General features: G+C 37.1%; 3 protein-coding genes and 1 pseudogene across 6 annotated transcripts; 3 read left to right on the top strand and 1 right to left on the bottom strand.

Annotated features, from left to right (window-relative positions):
• The first annotated feature begins 1,094 nt into the window (after positions 1-1,094).
• On the top strand, positions 1,095-7,012 carry LOC125209911 (double-stranded RNA-binding protein 6-like). Of its 2 annotated transcripts, XM_048109486.2 has the most exons (4): positions 1,095-1,642; positions 5,181-5,400; positions 5,843-6,532; positions 6,638-7,012. In XM_048109486.2, exons 1-4 carry the CDS (start codon positions 1,397-1,399, stop codon positions 6,760-6,762), a joined length of 1,281 nt encoding a protein of 426 aa, XP_047965443.2. In that variant the 5' UTR covers positions 1,095-1,396; the 3' UTR covers positions 6,763-7,012. The 2 variants fall into 2 exon arrangements, with proteins under 2 accessions (XP_047965443.2, XP_088925045.1); XM_089068919.1 differs by having other exon boundaries at positions 1,097-1,642; positions 5,843-7,012.
• Positions 7,013-8,398: 1,386 nt separating this feature from the next.
• LOC125213206 (GCN5-related N-acetyltransferase 4, chloroplastic-like) lies at positions 8,399-11,476 on the top strand. Of its 2 annotated transcripts, none has more exons than XM_048113613.2 (3): positions 8,399-8,892; positions 10,530-10,929; positions 11,021-11,476. In XM_048113613.2, the coding sequence occupies exons 1-3, from the start codon at positions 8,733-8,735 to the stop codon at positions 11,304-11,306; spliced, it is 846 nt and encodes a 281-aa protein (XP_047969570.2). In that variant the 5' UTR covers positions 8,399-8,732; the 3' UTR covers positions 11,307-11,476. The 2 variants fall into 2 exon arrangements, with proteins under 2 accessions (XP_047969570.2, XP_088924068.1); XM_089067942.1 differs by having other exon boundaries at positions 8,760-8,892; positions 10,352-10,929.
• A 58-nt stretch (positions 11,477-11,534) lies between these two features.
• LOC125213205 (phosphoglucosamine mutase family protein) lies at positions 11,535-18,255 on the bottom strand. 2 transcript variants are annotated; one of them, XM_048113611.2, is made up of 18 exons: positions 18,111-18,255; positions 17,169-17,378; positions 16,914-16,980; positions 15,955-16,138; positions 15,730-15,782; positions 15,405-15,493; positions 15,055-15,291; positions 14,746-14,810; positions 14,037-14,097; positions 13,839-13,956; positions 13,672-13,753; positions 13,512-13,584; positions 13,380-13,441; positions 12,851-12,946; positions 12,560-12,714; positions 12,388-12,484; positions 12,009-12,086; positions 11,535-11,933 (listed from the first exon to the last, which is right to left on the bottom strand). In XM_048113611.2, exons 1-18 carry the CDS (start codon positions 18,115-18,117, stop codon positions 11,826-11,828), a joined length of 1,842 nt encoding a protein of 613 aa, XP_047969568.1. In that variant the 5' UTR covers positions 18,118-18,255; the 3' UTR covers positions 11,535-11,825. The 2 variants fall into 2 exon arrangements, with proteins under 2 accessions (XP_047969568.1, XP_047969569.1); XM_048113612.2 differs by lacking the exon at positions 17,169-17,378 and having other exon boundaries at positions 18,111-18,241.
• Positions 18,256-19,868: 1,613 nt separating this feature from the next.
• LOC125210133 (putative cellulose synthase A catalytic subunit 1 [UDP-forming] pseudogene) lies at positions 19,869-21,026 on the top strand (annotated as a pseudogene).
• The last annotated feature ends 1,683 nt before the right edge of the window (positions 21,027-22,709 follow it).

Below are 22,709 nucleotides of genomic sequence, written 5' to 3'. Positions count from 1 at the left end.
CTCTTGTACAGAAAGTTAGAGAGAGAGAAAACTCGTTAAAACAAGTGGTGCAAATGAAAATGAAACGAAAATCGCGTTTATATAGGTTTTTTTTAAAAAAAAAAACAAAAAAACAAAAATCGCCGCTGGCCGATCGGGCTGCCACAATGGCGGCTAGCTGATTGGCCAGCACATCGGCCAGCGCCGAGCGATCGACCAGCCCACGCCGGTCCGCTCGCCGATTTCGCGCTGGCCGCCTCCAATGGTTTGGCTAGCCGATCGGCCAGCGCGAAAAATCGGCTAGCCGGTCGCTAGCTGACCATTGGAGATGCTCTTATAACACCATGCTCAATGAATATATTTTTTTTATTTATGATTTCCAGTTTCATTGTGTTTGAATCTCGCAATGGAGTTTCTTTGCTTGAACATTTTTTTGATTTTGATTGAAGTCGATTTTGACTTGCGAATGAGCGGATTTAGGCCGATATGCTATTTTCAAGTTAACTACTAGTACTATTTATTTAACATTTATCAATATTTATTTTTTAAAATGCGAGAATTAATACAAACAGTTGAATCTAGAGGCGCCCACGGTTCAGGAATCGGCGGTTACTGTTCTAAACCGTCGGTTTCAGTTTTGAAAATTGTTGAACCGGAACCGAACCGCGAGGGTGTTTCGTGGTTACGGTTCCGGTTCCAAACCGCCGGTTTCGATTTCGGTTCCGACCGGCGGTTTTTCGGCGGTATTTTACGGTTCTAAACTGCCGGTTTTTTGCGGTTCCGATTTGATTTCACGGTTTTCCAGTAGTTTTTCGCGGTTCCGGCACGATTTTGGTTCAAAAATTTTTGAACCTGAACCGAACCAAAAATCGACGGTTTGTATTCGGGTAAATTCTTACGATTTCAGTTGGTAACCGTAACCGACGACTATGGTTTCGATTTTAACCACCGATTCGATAAACCTTGGGCAAGTCTACTTGAATCTGACAAATTATGTTATTCTATTCTATCAATTTAATTAATTCTATTTTTCAACAATATATACCTAACGGTGCAGCTGATTGCAGATTGCCCCCACACTCTCTCTTTCTCTCTCTCAAATTGTTTTTAATGCCAAACTATTACTGCACAGCAAAAAAATTGCAAAACAAAAGTCCTCTCTCTTTCTCTCTCTAAAAAGCTCACCGAAAAACTCAGCCTATCTTTTGAGAAATGCAACCAAAAACCCTAGTAAAACACCAGCAAAAACTCCGGAAGAGACTCTCCGATCTCAATTGGAGCCTCGATTGAGACGATCATCTGAGGCATTTCGCTATTAGAGAAGAGAGACGGTTGTGAGAACTCATTGCCGTTTGTTGAATTTATTTGTTAATTTGTTTTTCTATTCTTCATTTTTTTGGGGAGGCTCGGCGTAGAGATGTATAAGAACCAGCTGCAGGAGCTGGCGCAGCGGAGCTGCTTCAATCTGCCTGCCTACACCAGCATCAGGGAAGGCCCCGATCACGCGCCGCGCTTCAAGGCTGTTGTTAATTTTAACGGCGAGGCGTTTGAGAGCCCTAGCTACTGCTCCACGCTTCGCCAGGCGGAGCACTCTGCCGCTGAGGTGGCGCTCAATGCTCTCGCCTGCCGCGGACCTTCTAACTCGCTCGCCGCCCGAATTCTGGTAAGCCAACTGCCTTTTCTTGTTTATCTTCTAAGATTGTGCTAATTTGGTGTGCTGTTTTCGTTTCCCTAGAATTGATCATTATTTCAAGTTCTGCGTGGCGTTTGCTTTCTTATTTTGTGCTTCTGTTGTGTTTGATATAATTGGATTACTGCAAAGTTGAGGAACAAGGGGGATAAATAAAATGAAACAATGTGTCTATGTGATCTTCTGAAACTAGATTTAGCCTGTGATCTCAAATTAGGCTACTCTGTACCTATGTCATTTCGATTAAATTGGGGCTACTAAACATTCCTATTTTCAAATGTTGCTTTTGTTTTGTGAATGATTTGTTCATGGAAGTTGACATTTAGTTAGTGGCAGCATCTGAGGCCGAATTCAAAAGTATGAAACTCTAATTGATTCAGTTTCTAGAGCTTCTAAATTCCTCTTCAATAGATAGGATTTTGGGTATGCCTTTGGTGTAATTTTGATTCTTTAGAGGGTATTTTTTTCCTCCAAAGAGGTTTTAGTGGGTCAGATTTTCCGTTTTAAGCATTTTGGCTGTCATTGCATAGTCTCCAGCTAAGAATTGAGTGGATACTTTTTACCGTTGGATACAGTGTCCAGCTACGAATCGATTGGCTATTTTCTGTCATTGGATATAGTCTCCAGCTAAGAATGGTTTATGGCTGTGAGTGAATTTAAAAATAGTCATTAATTTTTTGTTAGATTTGGACAAGTTTCGTTGGTTTACAGGCCATCGCGCCAATTCCGTGAAAACCTTGTTTTGTTCGACCCATAATTAAAAAAACTCGAGTTGATTCAGTTCCTAGAGCTACTGAATTGTAAATTCCTTTTCACTAGATAGGATTTATAGTGTATGCCTTGTAATGTTGATTCTTTAGAGGGTATTTTTTCCTCCAAATGTGATATGAGGTTTTAGTGGGTAAAATTTTCCGTTGTAAGCATTTTGGCTACTTTGTTGTTACTAAATATAGTCTACACCTAAGAATCGATTGTCTACTTTTTTGTCGTTGGATATAGTCTCCAGATAAGAATCAGCTACTTTTGTGTCATTGGATATAGTCTCCAGCTAAGAATCAGCTACTTTTTTGTCATTGGATATAGTCTCCAGCTAGGAATCGGTTTCTGGCTATCAGCAAAAATAAAAATAGTCATAAATATTTTGTAGAATTTATTTGGACACATATCGTTGGTTTACAGGCCATCACGCCAATTCGTGAAAACCTTGTACTGCCTACCTTCCATGGAAACCTTGTTTTGTTCAACCCATAAGTAAGAAACTCTAATTGATTCAGTTCCTGGAGCTACTAAGTTCCTACTCACTAGATAGGATTTCGAGTATGCCTTTGGCGTAACATTGATTTTTTAGAGGGCATTTTTACTTCCAAATGTGGTATGGGGTTTTAGCGGGTCAGATTTTCCGTAGTGAGCATTTTGGCTACTTTTTTTTGGTCATTGTATATAGTTTCCAGCTAAGAATTGATTTCACTGTTACTGAAATTAAAAATAGTCTTGAATAGTTTGTTAGAATTTATTTGGACAAGTTTCGTTGGTTTACAGGCTATCACGCCAATTCCGTGGAAACCTTGTTTTATTCGAACCCACCATTCTGTTAAATAGGTGTAATTCTGTTAGAGTTACAGTTAGGGCAGTCTTGAGTTGTAAGAACAATTTCATTAACTCAACCATTCTTGTTTGAATTTAATAGGGTATCACTGAATCCAACTGGCTTATGTCAATTAAAACATTAAATGATATCTCATCTGGCAGGCTTGAGGCATAAAAAGAATTTCAGTTAATTTTCTCAGCCTCATCTTTTCAATTTAGTAGGCGTGACTGTATTTAACTTAATCATAACGTCGCTTAAAACATTAAATGGGTTATCATCCAGCAAAATTAACTTTCTTAATTATTCTGCCATGCATACAACAATAATCAAAATCTACAATTTGCATGAAATCTTGGAATCTCTTCTATTAAAGAAATGAAATGAAGTGTTGTTAAATATCTGCCATGGCGCTTTTCTGTTGCGTTTTTTTTGTAAAAATGCTATCGCCACACCGATTTGTGGCAATGTTTATGGCGCCCTCCATGGGCATAGTTACATGGAGTTTATGGCGGCTGTTTTGTCCCACTTGACCCATTAACCAGCAACTTGGCTCATTTTCCCATATGATCTGGCATGTTTGCCCAAAATCCGACCCATTTACTAAACTCCGACCCATTAGTATATTTGAAATATGGTTTTAATAATTTTCAGTTTCCACATTATTAGATTCAGATTTTGAACGCTAACCCTCTCTCTCAACCGTATCTCCACTGTCCTTGCCCTGCCGCCTAGAATGTCTTATAGTGAATTGTTTCTTCAATTTCAAATTCAAATTTGAGGCAGATTGAATGCACTATAGCAAAATAACTACTATGATATAGACATACAACAAAATAATGAGTGTAAGATACACAACAGATATACAACAAAACAATAGTACAGTATATGATATAGATAGTACTATATGACATAGTATTTATTGAATGTTTTAGCTCAATATATATTTGGTTATTATTTCTTGAGTATTTATATGTGCTTTTTCTTTGTTTTATTTACAGTAATTGCAATAATGTCTACTGGAGACTTTAATTATTAGACTTTACATTTTAATTATTGAGCTAATTATTAGACATATTATATAATTGCTTATGAATTTATGATATATTACTGTTCTAAGATTTGGATGATTTATTTTATTATTTTCTATATTTGTGCATCTTATATTTCATATTATATATAATATATGTTAGTAATATTTTATTTATTTATCTACCGCCATTAACAACATATGAATTCTTGGAATCTTAGAGAACTCATTAGATGTTGTGCTTTGTTCTAGCTAAGGAGGCGAGAAAAGGTTACATTTGGGTTCTGTCATTTTGGTCGATAACATAAGCAAAATCATATCTTCACTGAGTCTAACAAAGATGAGTTTTATTAGGTTCGTAACCAGTCTGGAATCTTATACCTTTGTCCTTCCAAATTGTGGCCAGTTTAGATTGCTTTTGGTTAATAACCAAAGAAAAGATTGAGAATTAAGGACTATACTTTCTACCAAATCCTCGCATAATGGGAAACCAAATTTAGGATCAACATATAATTCACATGAAAGATGAAACCCACGATCATTCAGTTGAGATAACGTCTTTATTACACTTAACTTAATGATTTTCATCACTAATTTACAAATGACACACCCAGCGTTAACAATATATGGTTAATCATCTTAGCTCCAAAGAGATAAAGCAATTGAAGTTTGTCCTGTGAAAATTGGACGACTTGGTCTGCATCGAACTTTGAACATTTCCGATATTCTTCAGTGTACTCATCCTTAAAATGAAGGCCCTGTACATGAATTTTTACAAACCATCTTGTTGCTACTTTTGTGTAATCTAAAACATTCATTTGCCTAATGATGATGTCTTTGGGATTTCTCAATCAATTTGGCTGCTTGCTAATGCTGTATCATGCTGAGCTCTGCAGGATGAGACAGGTGTATATAAGAATCTATTGCAAGAGGTCTCACAAAGAGTGGGAGCATCTTTGCCTGCTTATTCGACCTTCAGATCTGGTCTAGGTCACCTTCCTATTTTTACATGTACTGTAGAGTTGGCCGGCGTGATATTTACTGGTATGCCAGCCAAGAACAAGAAGCAAGCAGAAAAGAATGCTGCCATGGCAGCTTGGTTATCTCTCAAATCTCGTAAGTAGCCCATACTCAAATTCGTTCACTGCTCTGTCTCCAATCAATTGATCTTTTATATCTACCTAGTAGAAAAGTCAATTGGAAAAAGAAACAAAAGTAATAGATAATGAATTAATGAGATGGAGTCAAGAATCATACACCCTGAGTCTGTCAGCCCCTTTAAAACCAATTCCTGGTCCCTTTCCTGCCTTACTTGGTACCTTCATCTGTTAGCCTTCCTCTGCATCTAAGATTCTTATTAATCTTTGAATATGCAATTCAAATCGTGTGAATAACATTGAGGCATGTGGGGATAATCCAGTACGTTTGAGAGTTAAAAGAGTGGATTAACTTAGTCTTCTTAAGTTGCATATGATCTATAGCTATCTGAATTTGTGAGCATGTTTTATGTGTCAATAATCTAATTGCTAATAAGTTTTGTGCTCCATTGTCTTTCCAGTAGTCCAACAAACCGAGCTTCCTTATGAAAGGTCCCATAAGGATGAGCAGGAGCATGTGACGGTTGCTCGTGCGCTGCAGAAGTATCTAATAAAGGCTAGATTGGCAAGAACATCTTTTCCAATAAAATTTCCTACACTAAACCTAAGGCCATTGAGTACACAGCAGTCTCCAATTACAACATCAAAAATCCTTCCCTTGATATGCCCGAAAACTGCTCAACGCAACAGGCCTAATCCAGCCTTGAACAACAACCCCACATTCCAAATGAATGTCAGGCCAACAAGCCAGCCAATGGTTACAGTTCCAAATGAAAGTCAGTCATCGTTGGCGGATATCTTCAAACCCCGACCTCAGAAGTTTCCCGCAGTAGGAGCAGCACCCTATATTCCAGTCGGGCACTGCAACCCACACAGTAGGATCGCACCACCAGTGACAATTCGGAATATGATTCCTGTATTCTCTGCACCACCCCTTCCTTCACCGCAGTCCTCATTAGCAATGAGGCCGCCTTCTTTACACATGGCACCACCCGTGTCTATTAGACAAGCTGTTCCTGTATTTGCTGCTCCAGTTCGGGTGGATGAGGTGTCTTCCATGGTGCATCCATCTGTTAAAGTAGAGGATCCTCGGATCCCCAGACCCATTACACCTCAAGTAGAGGAGCCACTATTCTCTAAAGCTGTACAAGGTACGCTAGACGATTCACCATTCTCCAAGCTCCCTTTTCTAGTTGAGGACCCTTTTGATTATACAAAGCCTGCTCCACTAGCACCAATTTCTGAAGCTCCGACAGTTCAAGGTGACCTACCCACAACCGAAGCTCTCACATCAGTTGAAGAGACGGCATCTGCTGAACAGGACAAGCAGCAGGAGCCAGTTGAGGCCAAAATTGAAGGCTTGGAAGATCTGAAGATATGATATTGGAATGGCCAGCTTCATTCAGTAAGGGTTATCTAGGTTTTGGAATCTCTTTTTTTTTTTATTTAATTTTTTTGCCCGTTTCTCTTTTTGATTTTACTTATTCTGTTGTGGGGAGAAATCTTCTGATTCTAAGAGTTAAAACTTCTCAATTTGTCTGAGCGATGTTGAGAGTACATGCTCTGTTTGTCTGTTGTCTTAGGAGACTTAAATTAGCAGTATGCAGAAACGAACCTTTTCTTTGTGGCTATTAAGTAGTTACATTAGATATATTAATGTTACTAAATTGTTCCAATAATCCATGTTACATTAGATATACTCCATGTTACCAAATTGTTCCAATAATCCATGTTCAAGTCAAAGATGAAATGGGATATGGATGTGCTGTGTATGATCAAGGCTGCATCCCCTTCCTTCGATTGAGAGAACCTGTTGGTTGAGTTCTAACCTTTCCCCGCTCCATGTAGTTATGCACTCTTCGAACAAGATTTCGTTTTCTAAAAGATCCTGACTTTTGTAACTATATATGCCATTCTGCATTGAACGTTTGAATCTATGGGAACATATTTAGCCCCAAGATTGTTTCACAACAAATGTATCACTTATGATGCATCAACCACAAATGAATCAGTCAAGATTCAACAATGCAAACTTATAATCATTCAACCCTATTCATCACGACAATATACAATAAAAATGCTACTCAACATGCATTCCTTAGTGGAATAGCCTTGCAACCAGACAAAGCAACAGTCTATACTTAGTAGTAGTAAATTTTTTCCAACATCAAGCACATAAACACAGACACACTTTGATTTAAAATTTAATACAGTATATCATTTCATCGAGGCTATTAAACTTGGATTCTATTATCTACGACTTAAACTTGGATAAATTTTGGGTAACAAGATTCATGTGTTCAAGTAAATTTAAATGAGATACCATTCATTCAATTGAAGCGAATATGTGAATTTGAATTTTCTCTAGCCATCAAAAGATCACCAAAGGTATAATGAGTTTAACATTTTTATATGACTATTATTGGTTTACTTAGACTTGAAATATAGTAGTTATTTTATTGGCGCATGCGTTTTGGGATATATTCCCTTCGTCCGCCGTTAGAAGTCCCATATCCTGGCAGCACGAGTTTTAAGAAATGCGAAAAAAATTAAATGGAAAAAAGTTAGTGAAATATGGATCCCATTTGTATATATTAGTTTTAAATGAATGTGAGTGGAATGTGAGACCATACTACCATTTATAGTAAAAGTGAATTGAGACGCTTATTTCCGGACGAATTAAAATGAAAAAATGGGATTTCTATTCGTGGACGGAGGGAGTATTATGTTGTTGTCGATATAAAATGATAATCATTTTCCTATACGACAGAACGCTATTATATAACCACAAATAATTTTATTTTATTTTATTTCATCAGATGGATTCAAAATAATGATGAAATTTGAGGATTGCTTTTGTTTTTTCAACAAAAGAAATTAGCCTATTTCTTTCCAATACAATCTAGAAAGTGCAATCTGCAATTTTAGTTAGGTTGCCTAATTAACCGAGATATTAATGAAAATTGAAAACAAATAGAGTTTCTCATGAAAAAGACTCAACTTTTGTTCTTTCACTCACTGATGACTCTACTTTGATGAATTTTGGATTTCTTTTTCTTTCAAATGATGACTATTCTGTGAAACGGTAGAATTTCTTAGCATTTGATCGCCGCTGAATTGTAATTAGATAAAAGAGGGGAGATCCAGACTTACGTGGAACTCATCATCACTTGTCTGTTTGCTTGTCTTTCCTTCATTTCTTTAACTACCCTTTCTCCCATGGTTTCTTGAGAGAGAGAGAGAGCATCTCAGATCCCAAATAAATTTGGGAGTCCCAAAATCGAGAAAAGGTAGAATTTTTGATACCTTCTCTTGTCTCTCCATCTCCACCTAGAGAGAAGGGTCAGAGATATGCAGACACAGACGATTTGTTTGGGAGGGAGCTTTCTTAATCTCAGTGCCACTGACCAAATCAAGAATCTCAAGCATCAACCTTTCTCTTGTACCCCCAATTTGTCTCATTGTCACGTTTCCAAATCTGGATTATCTTGTTCACCTCAGCTCTCAATAGGTATGAACATAATTTACCCTTTTATTTCATGTTCCATTTTTGTGTGTTTGATGATGCTATAATTTGAAGAGATTTGAGCCAATCAGTTGTGTATAAGCTTGATGTCTGATGGTGTTGACCTTTACTAAGTTGAAGCCACATAATTATAAACAGTAGGGAAACTCAGGGTAATGATAAACCACAATTAAGGCTAAGATGGAGTGGAGCCATGGACAATAAGTGGGCTGATGATTCATGGATATTTAAAGATGGCCATTTCTATGTTATTAGTTTATAATCATATGCATAATTGCATATCATGCTTTGAACTCTTTTTGTTGCTAGTATGAGGGTATGCCTACCATAGTTGAAGGCTTGAATCGAACTCTCTCTTTGAGTCTTTTACTCCAACTCCGGTATAATTTGGCTCTTTCGTGCTAGTATTTGTTGTTGGAGGCAAGTAGGTGGTTTGAAGGTATCAACACAACTATTAGGAACTCAATTTTGATATATCATACCGTACTAGTGTTTGCAGAAATTTTCAGGCCATGCACGAGAGGATTGTTTAGAATCATACTGATACAAGGATTTCTTTAACTTATAGATGAAGTAAAAGTTGGATGAGTTTTAGTGGAATCCCAACACATTCTGTTTTTCTTAGTTTTTATCTAGAAAATCTTGCTTGACGTGCAATTGATGCAGTGGCCAGTTGTTGTTGGCTGCAAGGGGGATTAGGAGATTGATGAGATTGAGAGGGGCAACAAAAGCTAATGTCTCTCATAGTTTTTTTTGCTATAGGATTGACTAGAACCCTTAGCTACAAGGCGAGATTGGAACTGATTAGTACTCAGTGTTACATTGAGCTTATTAATATTTCCATCAGCCTAGGGTTAATTGTGAGAACCCATTTACACCCAACTGGTTTCTTTCCATTAGGAATATAAGAGGTCTCCCTAGTCCCATCATTCCAAAGCTCCAACTTCCTCCTTTACGAGGATTCTCCATTTAGGATTATTTAGGACTTGTCTTGTTGTTCAAGGTACACCATATTTAAACTTGGAACGATCAGTGCAAGTTCTAACACCCTTTACTAGAGATATAGACAAGTCCATGCCATCATTAACAGGTACATTGTCGTCAAGGCTCAAAACTTTCCTTCACTAAGCGAACTTTAGCCGAATTCATCCGTCATAGTTTGGAGTCTAGGTCCTGAGTATAGCATTATCTTTCCTGAACGGGCATGAAACTGATTATCTGCAAATTGAGGACGAACGGGTAGGGGCATTATCAGTATTTTGGGATTAGGATTCCTACTATTTGTGCTTCCTGCCTACGATATGAATGTGTCTTGGTTGTTGGGGTAGTTGGGTGAGAAATTGAAAAAGAGTGTTCTATGTTATCAGATTCGTAGATCTTTATTATATCAGTACACAAGAAAGACGCCTGGCATTGACTTTGTGTCCATCCTATGTTGATGCAGTGATGCTGATGGATGTGAACAAATGCTGTGCAACCAAATATTTTGCAGATACGATGAGATAATTATTTTGATATTGTGGACTCCGAGCTAGGAATTCTTAGACTGTTGGGATAAGCTTATTTTCCATCATCATGAATTGTGTTTCTGCATATTCTTATCATGCTGCTTAATATCATAGGTTCTTGTAGAGCCAGTCAAGTGGCTGAATTATTCCCCACAGTCTCTCCCGAGATTGTTGTTCGTGAGGCGAGGATAGAGGACTGCTGGGAAGTAGCCGAGACACACTGCAGCTCTTTCTTCCCTGAATTCTCATTCCCTCTAGATTTTGTACTGAGAATCGACAGGCTAATTGGGATGCTCTTTGGACTCTCGCTGCCGAAGGGCTGCCAGAGAACTTGCCTAGTTGCTGTGACCAGAACTTCTTCCGAGGAAGTTCCGTACTTTTTAGGGAGTGACGATCTCAGGATTGGAAGTTTTGATGGAAAACTCAGTCTATGCAAAGGTTATGTAGCTGGGATCTTGACAGTAGATACGGTGGCCGATTTCCTTCCACGAAAAGGGCCCCATCGACAAAGAAGGTATGCCCGTTCTCACTTCTCATTATGTCTTGAATTTGAATTCAACCAAATACATCTGAGGCTTGATATATGTGTTTGTTATCACTGCCAGGACAGGTATTGCGTATATATCGAACGTTGCTGTCCGAGAAAGATATCGGAGAAAGGGAATAGCAAAGACATTGGTTGCTAAAGCAGAGGCAAAGGCTAAATCTTGGGGATGCCGTGCCATCGCGTTGCATTCTGACCTTACCAACCCTGGAGCCACTAAGCTCTACTTGAGCAGAGGCTTCAGATGCATTGAGGTGCCGGCTGGAGCAAACTGGCCACAGCCTAGGACGTCGCCGGAGATGGAATTCAACTTCATGATGAAGCTCCTCAATTCCACAGACAGCTGAGGTTTAGTTAGGAAGCAGAAAAATACTCGAAATGATCAATGTAACTGCTGAATAGATTACATCAATTTCAACATGCAGAAAATCGAATGTAATTATTTTTGTATGCTATGTTGTTTTGTGACACAATTACACTCTCATATGTTTATGAAAGTATTTGAGTTTTCTATTCACTGCCAAAATCAAACATTACAAAATGGTAAAAAGTAAAGATCAAGGCTATATAGTAAGTTAATTAAGAACATGAACATCTTTATTTCATTTATTTTCCATTTTGAGCCAGTGTTTATAGCAAGGCCTGATGACAGTGAAAATTATTACTGCACTGCATTGCAACATAAATTACAACACTCGGAGAACGGAGGCAATCTATTTCAAAAACAACTCGGAGAAATGAGGGAATCGGTTTCAAAAACACTGTTTGGCATGTTGAAGAAGGCCGATTGTTGCAGTTGTGAATGCTCTCTGAACGTCAACTAGGATTATCTTCGACTATATTTGGACAATTTTTTTCATCTTCGACTATATATGCACAAATTTGTTCAAAGCAGATGTATCAAGAGCTGTAAACTCTCTCACAGCAGAATGAACAGCTAGACCAAGCTTGATGGCATCTTCGTTGCTTGGTGCCTGCAGAATCCGCACGACCAATCAGTTTATTGCAAAATATTAATATGGTTTTTCGAATAGATAAACTATTATCACCTCGATATTAAGGGGCAGCACCGGGTCATGAAGTGAGAGTCTCAAAAGGAACCATCCACCATAGCCGGAAACCCTCACCTATTTGTAAGGATAATGGAAGTCAGCTCATGAATTAAATGAAAGTAAATTCTTTGAGGATATCCTAACAAAAATTTCAATGTGCTTCATGCCAAGGGACTTATATCAACATAACCACAGAGACTTTCTGGTGTTCGGGACATATGAAACACTTGGCATGATATTTTGATCTGTGTAAAATGGATTGAGCAATGTAGACAACATTTAATATCCCAACATGTGTTGCATAACAGGTAAATTGTGAAATCAGAGCTTCCAGATTGAACTTTTTTGGTTTGTTAGAGCACTAATTACAACTTACTCCTTCATAGTTAACCGGGGCTTTCTGAAGTTTTGGATCTGAAGCAATGATGTTCTCCAAATTTTGTAGCACGGCCTCTCCATAAGCACGGAATGATCTAAAAGTAACAACTAAATGAGTATTCTGTGAAGTCCAATTACAGTATTAGTCTGCAAGGTTTAGAAAAGCTCACCCTCCTTTAAGATCTTCGTGATCTTGGTTAATTTTAAGTCTTAGTTCAACAGAAAAAGCTGGTTCCTGTAGGCCATCTACCATGTCTGTCAGAACCTTGCTGCCTTTACCCACTCCAGAAGCCTTGGCAGACGCGAGTTTGTTTAAGAGTTTGACCTACAGGTTATTTAAGTATATAAGCATAGAGCAATAAACATTATTGAATAAAGTGTATAGGCTTGAAATGCTGACACAAAAAAGAACAAAGAGAAAATCTAGTAGTATAAATTAAATTTTAACAATAGAGTACTACCATGAGATATGCTCCGTCATCAAGCCAATGATTCTCCTTCAGTGCTCCATGGCCACTGGTTTCAATAGCTAAATGTGATTCTTCTCCAACGGAATTCTGTCATTATTCAACCAACATACAGCTTTTTTACATGTCAGGATTGAAGAATGACAAAAATATCAAAAAAACAGAACTAACAATAGTAGAAGAAATCCTCCTGTAAGCGAAAAATAACAACTATTCATTGAGCTGGCAATATCATTTTCTTCTCGCTGTGCCTGAGGATCTAGACTAAATGGCAAGATGATCTCATTACAGACATCAACAAAGAAAAATGTCACTTAAGAAAATTGTAAATAGCTTCATGGGTAAAATTATGTGCTTTGAATAACTCCTTATATATAAAACGACAAAATGCATCAAGCATTTCCCCAAGAGGCAAGAAGTCACATGATGCTGAAATTTTGGTTTGTCTAACAGCCACGAATTCAGATTATAGCACAAACAATTATTGAACTCTATAATGCAACATACTATGAAATGAGCATACCAAACGAATAGCTTCATCAATAACATTTTTGTAGCCTCTTTTGAATCTATGGTGCCTTCCGCCTGTCAATATGGTTTGGTGATAAGTATAGTGATAGTAAAAACACAAAAACAATAGTAACAATTATCTTACCGAGCTTCTTTTCGATGAATGTAGTCAATCCATCTGATGTCACACTGTCAGTGACAATTGTAGTCCCAGGATGCTAGTTAAATAAACATGATGGAATTATGTCAGGTTAGGGCATTACACAGTGTACTAATGATTGAATATGATAAAGATGACACCGTACTTCCTCTAAGACAATAGCAGACATAAGGGCTATTAAACGGTTCCGGTTTAACTCACGGCCACTGGAGTCCACAGCAGCAGATCTAACAAAACCACAGAACAATGTTTATCATATAAAGACCTTCCATCTGATGTACAAAGAAATAAGAAAATCCACCAAACTGCTACCTGTCAACATCAGTATCAAAGATGATGCCCAAGTCTGCTTTGTTGTCCAATACAGCCTTGGTGATAGCTTTCATTGCATCCTTATCTTCTGGGTTCGGGATATGATTAGGAAAATATCCTGAAAAAGACAGTTTGTTATTCAGAGCCAAGATGTTGTAACACCGTAAGCGCCATACAAGAATCTTCCAGATTCCTTACCATTTGGCTCTAGGAATTGACTTCCAGTAGTAATAGCACCCAGAGGCTGGAGCACCTTTTCCTGATAAACCATCAATGTAACTCAGTCATTAGCTAAGTTACTCCAAGATATTCAATCAGGAAGTTGCATTTAAAGATGAGGACATACCATGATACCTTTAGGTCCTTTTCTAAAAATAGCATATTCTATATATTTTCATATATCTTGTAGAACAATAAAATATAGATATATGTGGAGAAGTATATAGACATAGTAGAGAAGAGCAGTGGGTGTATTTCATTTACTCAACATAGACTATGTCACACCACTGATGTGGGATACTAATATTCTTAGCATGTCTATATAAAAGGCTCTTTATATGTTCATGCTGATCCTGCTCAAAATCATATCCATGATAGATTGGAAAGATATGGATTCTCTAGCACAATCAATTCCTGCTTGATCTTCACATTTTTTGAAGTAAAAAAACATTTTTGTCTGAAGCATAGAAATTGAAGCACTATTTGTCAAGTTAAAATCTTTAAGAACTTGCAAGGAGATCAACACCTTTTATGAATACTACTTTCCGATACGAGTATCAGCAATGTGCATCCATGAGATGTTACCACGATTGACAGTTTTTGTTATCATTTGACCTTATGTTTGAATTCCTTTAACTTGAGGAGGAAAAATTTCTGAAGTAAAAACACGTTTAACGTTCAAACTCACAGCAAAAAATCCTCCAGCTCCATTTCCAGCATCAACAACTATATGGAAACCCTCCAGTGGCTTCTCTGGAAGTCAGAAAAGTAAGAACGGTGAGAAAGGTTGACCATACAACTAATAGATGAGTACTTAACTGAAAAAGCGGATTGAACAGGTTACAATTATTGCATAAATTTTCCTATAGAACGAGTTTAGATTAAGACATCGAATCAGATCAAATATGGGACTAGTCCTCTGTTGCGATGGAAGTGAACTGAATTTTCCATCCATCTAAAATGAAGTGGTCATATAGATGCATATTTGAAGGCACACCTATATTCCCTGCAGCTTTGCGAACTGCTGCAACCAGATCAGATGTATAAACAGTCATGTAGTCTACTCTTTTAACAGATTGTGCTGCTCTTTTTTCAGCTTCCCTGAGACCTTCATCAGTGAAGTTTTTGTAGATATCAGCAGCACGTTCCAATATGTCTTTGATATCCACTTTCCCGAGCCCACCAGCACTAGTGAAGAACTTAAACCCATTGCGGTTGTAAGGAAGATGGCTTGCTGTTACAAGAAAAGACGTAAGAATCACAAAAGGTTCTATCTGGTAAGTATGAAATCCAGCCTTCTAGGGCAAACAGACTAAACAGAGGTAGGGAAGAGTTAAGAGATTAAACCTGTTATCATTATAGATCCATCTGCTGGACACAAGAAATCTTCATTTTTAGTGAGAGTGCTATTGAACATTGCTGGTGTGGATGCTAATCTACACAAGAATACCATGGTTGGAATCTACAAAATCATCTCCATTCAGGATAATCATCTTTCAATTACACAAATGTTTATTCAGTAATCTGGGAATTATGATAATGGAAAGTAGCAGTTGTTACAGTTGGCAGAACAACTAAGATATAACCAGATTAGCTACACTGGAAGAAATTCTCGCTAATTGATAAAGAAACTGTCTATCCATCGCAAGTTAAGATAGAAATCTTAACGCACCCATACTGGATAACATCAACACCTCCGCCAGCTAGACCTCGAGATACTGCATCCTGTAATTTAACCAGAATTTAACCTTAGGCAATCTTAGCCATTCAGTAACACTGAAAAAGATAATCATAATAAATTGACCTTAGGAAAAACTTAGAAGCTGGAAAACCATGCATAAAACCATAATACGAACCGGATTGTACAAATACAACCTAAAGCCCGTATAACTGATACCTGCATCTTCTGAGCAGATATTCGTGAATCATGTCCTATAGAGACTTTCAACCGTGTAGATGAATCAGGTTTCTTTCTATCTAACAACCATGCTGCAAAAGCAGCTGCAATTGCTTCTGTAACTGGTTCTGTGAGGCTAACAGGTTCTCCTTCAACACCATCCACAGCAACACCTCGAATATCACTGTTCCATGAACGGTGACAAGAAAATGTATCAGAAGGAAGATGTGAAGTGGTCCGAAGTGGAGTATCATCTAAATACCAGACAAACTAAAGAACATAAAGAAAAAACATTTAATACCATAATAAAACATAATGAGCAGCAAAACCATCCCAAGCATTGATCGATCAACACACAAAATACACATGGGTTTTCAACAGAGACAAACAGGTTTCGAGGATCCTACCAAAGAAAATGCATCATACTATACATAGCAAGAATAATCTTTAACAATCGATTCTTATGAGGAACGGTCTTCAATATATATAAAGGTTGACTAAAAAGTTTCCGCTTATTTAGAAACAATAGAATTGCAATGCACATTAATCTAGGTTTCTGATTTCAACAGAAGAGAAAAATAGTATTTGAAAGAAACAAAAATGAATTTTCTTCCGTTTCCAGCTTCAGTATAGTAAAGCGGAATGATCATCAGCCTCTTATGTATCAAAGTGACCAAAGAGAAGGAAGTCCCAAGAAAGAGAGATATCATGTGGGAAACTGTGCACTAAAAAGGTTGAATCTAAGAGCTCGTCAGCTGATTTTACATCTGGGGTCAGTAAACATTCTTGAGACCATTTGATAGAGATTTGCATGTTTAAGAAAGAAATTTCCTGACTCACTCCCAGTAATTAAATTCCTGCTTCACACAGATATTCATAGTTGACAAATGACAGTCTTATTAACCCACGAACCTATCCAGTCATATGAATAAGGAAATTGAATCGCACTTTATACTGACCTGCCATTTTGAAGCTTGAGAAATGCACTTTTGTCAACAGAATGTATGATAGTGGCAGATGAGGCCGCTGCGAGAAGAGTAAAGACAATATAACCAAAGTGATAAATTATATAAATAAGTTTTAAAACACCAACAAAAAGAAAATCAGATAGATATGCACAACGAAAAGGTTAGATCAATCAAAACATTCTAAAGGTCGGACCCAGGTAGGGTGAGAGTGAAAGCAACCAGAAACAATGAGAATCTAGTACAGACCATTGCAGTAAACAATTGCTCGGTTTAAATTCGAGAATGTGGACAATTTCTTGGTGGGGATGTCATTCCACGCCAGCTTTCCACTTAGGTAGGGAAGCAAGTTTTTTCTATAAGGGGTACAACAATCCTTTCGGTATTGGGTGCTTAAATGCCTATCCTGCTGGCAGCATTGTGCTACCAGAACATGTTGGACAATCTTCCCTGACATTGCTGCATGAAAATTGAAAATTTTGCACTATTATTAAGGTTGTTATGGATAAGAGCTTTTAATAAAAAATCACAATCTCCATGAAGTCTTGGGCGAGATGTTGCTTTCTGCCTCGGAGTTTAAATGTTGTTCAAAATTTCACCAGCACATTAAACTTCTTGTAGTCCTCCCACCTTCATGCCTTCGGCGAAGAAGGAATGAGGTGGAAATATTCAAATTAACTTCCTCAAAGTATTAAAATTCCACGGTTTCCACCGGAACCTTTCTGTTACGTACTAACCACTTAAGCATCTAGCTTTCTCCTAATTATAAAATCAAGAATCTTAATAGTACATCATTACATCCACAAATATTTTGATTTATGCCAGTTAACAAGTGAACAGGAATGATAATTTACATGTTAAAACCCCTCCGAGCGATCGCAAATACAAGAGCTCTCATTAAATCGTTGATAATTATAGATCCGCAAAGCTTAACTACAGTTTAAACTAATAATTTAGACAGTTAAAAACTACCTCATTATCAAAAAAACAAGAATGAATTAACTCATTGCATTTCCAATTCATCCATCACAACTACGATGCACAAATCAACACATCCTAGCACACCACAGCGGATGATAAAAGCTTAGAAAAGTAGAGCTTCGAAATCGAATACACAAGAAAAATACTGGAAAAATTAATTAAATACAACCGCGTAGTGTATGAATAGTAAGAAAAAGAGGAACACTTTACCAGCCATATTTGAATCGCGAGACAGTTGAATTTGGGAGAAGAAGCGGTAGAGGTTGGCGAAGAAAACTATGGAAGGCTGCTGCGAATATGCTGATTAGGTGGCGAAGCTGGAGATCGCGACAGCTGCCAAAACGCGATTTTTCCAGTGGTAGTAACGCGACTTAGGTTCCAAGCTCAAAATCACCCAAGTTTGAAATAAAAGATTAATAACGTTTTCATTTCCTCTCCTCCATGAAAAAAAATACACATGATTAATACTCTCTTAATTTAATGTCTACACTATCTTACTAACATTTATTTTATTTATTTATACTTTTATTCTCTTTTCAATTATTTGTTTTATTTTCTTTATTTAACTCTTTAATCAACTTATTAAACACTACTATTAAATGCTTCAATTATAATTGGACGAAGAGAATATTATTTTCTTTGTCCCGACTTTTTGTTTTTCTTCGAAGTTGGAGACACTTTCCGCTAAATATTAGAGATTTTTTTAAAAATCACTTAAATATTTTCTAATATATGTAAAATTTAGGGTACAAAACAATACTCGTAATCTTTCTTTGAAAGTTGAAGATATAAAATACTGCCCTCGCTCCAAATTATTCAATCCGTAATCCTTTTCTAGCATCCCCTAGCAAAATGAATGATTTTTTATTTTAGCAAAAATTTAACTCCATTAATTTCTCTTACTTTATTCTTTTATATTTTTAACGGTTATTGACTCACCTGCTTTATAATCTTTTTGCTTGACTTATTAAGGCGAAATCAAACGCATTGATAATTTGGGATGAAGGAAGTATTTATCTTATGTTTGATTCAAAATATTTATTAATTAATTTAATTCATTACCAATTTTATAGCAGTGTCTCAATATATATTTACGGCAATTAAATTTTGCTTGTCACACTTTCATTGCGTGAGACACTCACACAACTAGATAACATATCTTTCACATAAAATTTCAACGTGATATTCAAGAGTTTAGATTCAAAAAATTTAACCATTAACCAAGTAGCATGAAAATCAAACCATAATCTTTTAACAAATTATGACATTATTGAGAAAGCGATCAAAATATTAGAAGCTCTTTTTATTTTTCAATGAATGAATCAAGTCTAAAATTAGGAAGGAGCAAATAGTATATATAAATCCTGTTCATTGAAAAGTAAAATAAATTAAACTAAGAACAAAATGTAATAAATACTACTGTACTACATATTATAGCTTGGGCCGTTTTACTAAGTTTTACTTTGGGGCCTTTTAAGCCCTATAATTTTCAATTTCTAAGTTCTCCTTTCTACAGAAAATACTACTCCACAGTTAAAACCTAAAAACCCTTTTGATTTACGTCACGAATAAGGTCGATATTATTGTCCTATGTGAAATATATTATCATAAAAATGAATTATATACAACAAGACATATTATTCAGCGTGAAATTCAATCTTAACCGTCTATTCAATCAAAATATAAGTACTACAAACATTCACAGGTCGTACACGTACGTACATAGGGCTGATAATTAAGCTATTCGGAACTCTCGGTTATCCGATAATCAAACCGAATTTTTCAGTTATCACAAGTCCTAAAACCGATTCAATGCATTTTAAATTTTCTTCACAATAACCCCATAGGTCATTCGATTCTTATACTAAACGACCACAATTATTATAGGAACCGAACCTTAAACGGTTCCAAATCCAGTTCCACAATCGGCTGGTAATAACCGACCGACTAAGCAGACCTACAATTATTATGGGAGGCATACCGCGGGAGACGAATATTGATTTTCTTATGGAAGAAGCTTATCACATGATAAGTTGTGAATATGAGGATAAAACCAAATGGGGTAAAGAGGTATACCGTTTCACTTTTTTGTGTTTTAAAAGCCCAATCTATGTTATTTTTTTGGAAGTTGAGGTATTAACTTGGCCAAGCCTAATTTTTTCGCTTCAGATCGGGTGTATCTATGGTTCCGTCACAAAAGATATTTTGACCGGGTTTAAGATGCACGCGCGCGGATGGATTTCCATCTACTGCATGCCTCCTCTCCCGGCATTCAAGTGTGCGACTCCTATAAATCTTTCAGATCGTCTTAACCAGGTTCTTTGTTGGGCTATGAGCTCCATCTAGATTATGCTTAGCAGGCATTGCCCTATATGGTATGGCTACAACGGGAAACTGTTGCTCTTGCAGAGACTCGCGTATATCAACAGCATCGTGTACCCGCTCACCTCGATCCCATTGGTCGTTTACAGTGTTCTTCCCGCTATATGTCTTCTTACCAACAAATTTATCATTCCCGAGGTAGTAACGAACACGATTTTGATCGGTCTTCTCGTCTCGTGGGGATGAATATCGAATATCTAACTCCGAACTAATATGCTAGTGCAGATAAGCAACTTTGATAACATGTGGTTTATTCTCCTCTTCATCTCGATTTATGCCACAAGCATATTCGAGATGAGGTGGAGCGGCATCAGTATCGAGGACTGGTGGAGGAACAAGCAGTTTTGGGTGATCGGCGGGACGTCCGTGCATCTCTTCGCCGTCTTCCAATGTCTCATGAAGGTGCTGACCGGGATCGACATCATCTTCACGATCCCGTCGAAGGTGTCCGATGAGGATGACGACTTCGCAGAGCTCTACGTGTTCAAGTGGACGACCCTCCTTATCTCCCCGGCCACGATCCTCATGTTCAACATCGTCAGAATCGTGGCCAGCATCTCGAACGCCATCAACATCGGGCACCAGTCGTGGGGCCCGTTCTTCTTTGCCATCTTGGTAATCGTCCACTTGTACCCCTTCCTTAAAGGTCAATTGTACCCCATCGTCATTGTCTGGTCGATCCTCCTCACCTCCGTCTTCTTGCTACTGGTGGTCTGCTCCAACCCCTCTATCGTCTTTTTGTGAATGGATGGTTGGTTGTGTATATGTTTGGGTACAGCGTCTGGAACCGAAATCATTTAGGGGAGAAAGCATATGCATATTTTTGGCCAATTTCTAATCAAAATATGTATATGATTTTTTGTGTACGGTGTTGGTAAAAGCATATGTATTTTATCATTCTTAAAGAGTGATAAAATGAACTCTTTTTTATGAATGATGCGTGTTATATATTGACTAATTTCTTTAGGAATCAAGGAGACTCTTCAATTATCTTTTTATAGGGAAGCGGGAAGAAGTTGAATTTACAAATATAGTGTTTGCTAATCCTGCGTAGTTATCTGTTTTAAACATACTGATGGATCGCTATTGTTAACTGAAAATTATGTTAAACAACTAGAGAATTGTTTTATTGGTTGAAAGTTGAAACAGTAAGTTTCTTACATTGTCAACATGTTGATTCCATTCCTCTTTATCTATAAAAGGGGAGTTTTGGTAATAATTATATGAATGCTATTGATAATATAAAGAGATTTTTCTAATATATTTACTATATTATTAAATTTAATACCGTGTTATGTAACCTAAATGAAATATTAATACTATGACTCTTCATTTTTTTCATGATTAACTACCCACTGATGATATTCATTTCTATTTACTCACTAACCTATTAACTTTTGGATTTATTTCCAACGTATACAAGTCTGAAGATTATATATATTAACTACGAATACAGATTATGTTAACTAAATATAACATCAATGTTATATACAAATAGAAGTCATGTTAACACCAAATATTAACACCAAATCAATAGGTAGCAAAAACATCCTGCTTCTCAAGGGACTTCAAGATGGAATGTTTTTGCTTCTCCGCATTCATTACATCCTCTTCAGCAGTATCGATTTTTCATGAGCCATCTTGACATCATTTTTTTGCTGCTCAGCCACTAGCTCATTGATTTTCTGGTCGGTAAGTGAGGCATTCTCAGTTTAAACAAAACGCCCAAAAGTTGAAGTATTAAGAAAAGGTAGTTTGACCCAGATCAACAGTTCCCGATAAACAGGTAGCATACTGTTGATGGCTTGTGATCCCGATAAATAGGTAGCATACCGTTGATGGATTTTGATCCCGATAAATAGGTAGCTACCTTTTTATCGGATTCACAAGCCATCAACGGTATACTACATGTATACTACCTGTTTATCGGAATCACAAGCCACCTATTCTACAACAAATCTGTAGTTATTCACAGTGAGCATCATTCATCTTTCACATTTGAAAACAAATAATAAACCTAACATTCAGAACTTGAATCTATATCTAAACAATTTAGGATAAGAGTCAGACATCCGATAATATTCAGACAAAGTTCTCATTATTCAGACAACCGATATCTGATAAGAAAGTTCGATAGTACAGACATTTGTTCGACTAAATTAAGTAGAGGGAAATTAAGTGGAGGGATGATATAACTCATACAACCTTTTCATAATGTATTCGCGCCTATCTACGACGAAGCGACATCTCATGAATGCTTCGGCTTCAATGGGACAGTTAGACACCATATTCAAAGCTTTAGCTCTCGTAGCATTATCAAACTCCATTTCCTCCATGTGAGCCTCTGCCAGGTGCATATAAAAAACATTTTTTCTCTCTTTTGCTGGCACAATATTTAAAAGTTGAGTAATAGTAGGATCCTCTTTG

Source organism: Salvia hispanica, chromosome 3, assembly GCF_029641045.1.
Source record: "Salvia hispanica isolate PSC_SH4W2 chromosome 3, Shi_PSC_v1, whole genome shotgun sequence".
Taxonomy (NCBI): domain Eukaryota; kingdom Viridiplantae; phylum Streptophyta; class Magnoliopsida; order Lamiales; family Lamiaceae; genus Salvia; species Salvia hispanica.
The sequence above is the reverse complement of the archived record's forward strand: the minus strand, read 5'-3'. Positions and strand labels throughout refer to the sequence as shown.

Excerpts from the sequence above, each read along its gene's own strand:
- LOC125213205 (XM_048113611.2), bottom strand. Across the intron at positions 13,585-13,671 it reads CTGCTATTGTCTTAGAGGAA|CATCCTGGGACTACAATTGT; the intron begins GTACGGTGTCAT and ends TTATTTAACTAG. Across the intron at positions 12,715-12,850 it reads ATGACGGAGCATATCTCATG|GTCAAACTCTTAAACAAACT; the intron begins GTAGTACTCTAT and ends AATAACCTGTAG.
- LOC125213206 (XM_048113613.2), top strand. The coding sequence starts at position 8,733 with ATGCAGACACAGACGATTTGTTTGGGAGGGAGCTTTCTTAATCTCAGT. Across the intron at positions 8,893-10,529 it reads TTCACCTCAGCTCTCAATAG|GTTCTTGTAGAGCCAGTCAA; the intron begins GTATGAACATAA and ends TTAATATCATAG. Across the intron at positions 10,930-11,020 it reads GGGCCCCATCGACAAAGAAG|GACAGGTATTGCGTATATAT; the intron begins GTATGCCCGTTC and ends TATCACTGCCAG.
- LOC125209911 (XM_089068919.1), top strand. The coding sequence starts at position 1,397 with ATGTATAAGAACCAGCTGCAGGAGCTGGCGCAGCGGAGCTGCTTCAAT. Across the intron at positions 1,643-5,180 it reads CGCTCGCCGCCCGAATTCTG|GATGAGACAGGTGTATATAA; the intron begins GTAAGCCAACTG and ends TGAGCTCTGCAG. Across the intron at positions 5,401-5,842 it reads TTGGTTATCTCTCAAATCTC|TAGTCCAACAAACCGAGCTT; the intron begins GTAAGTAGCCCA and ends TTGTCTTTCCAG.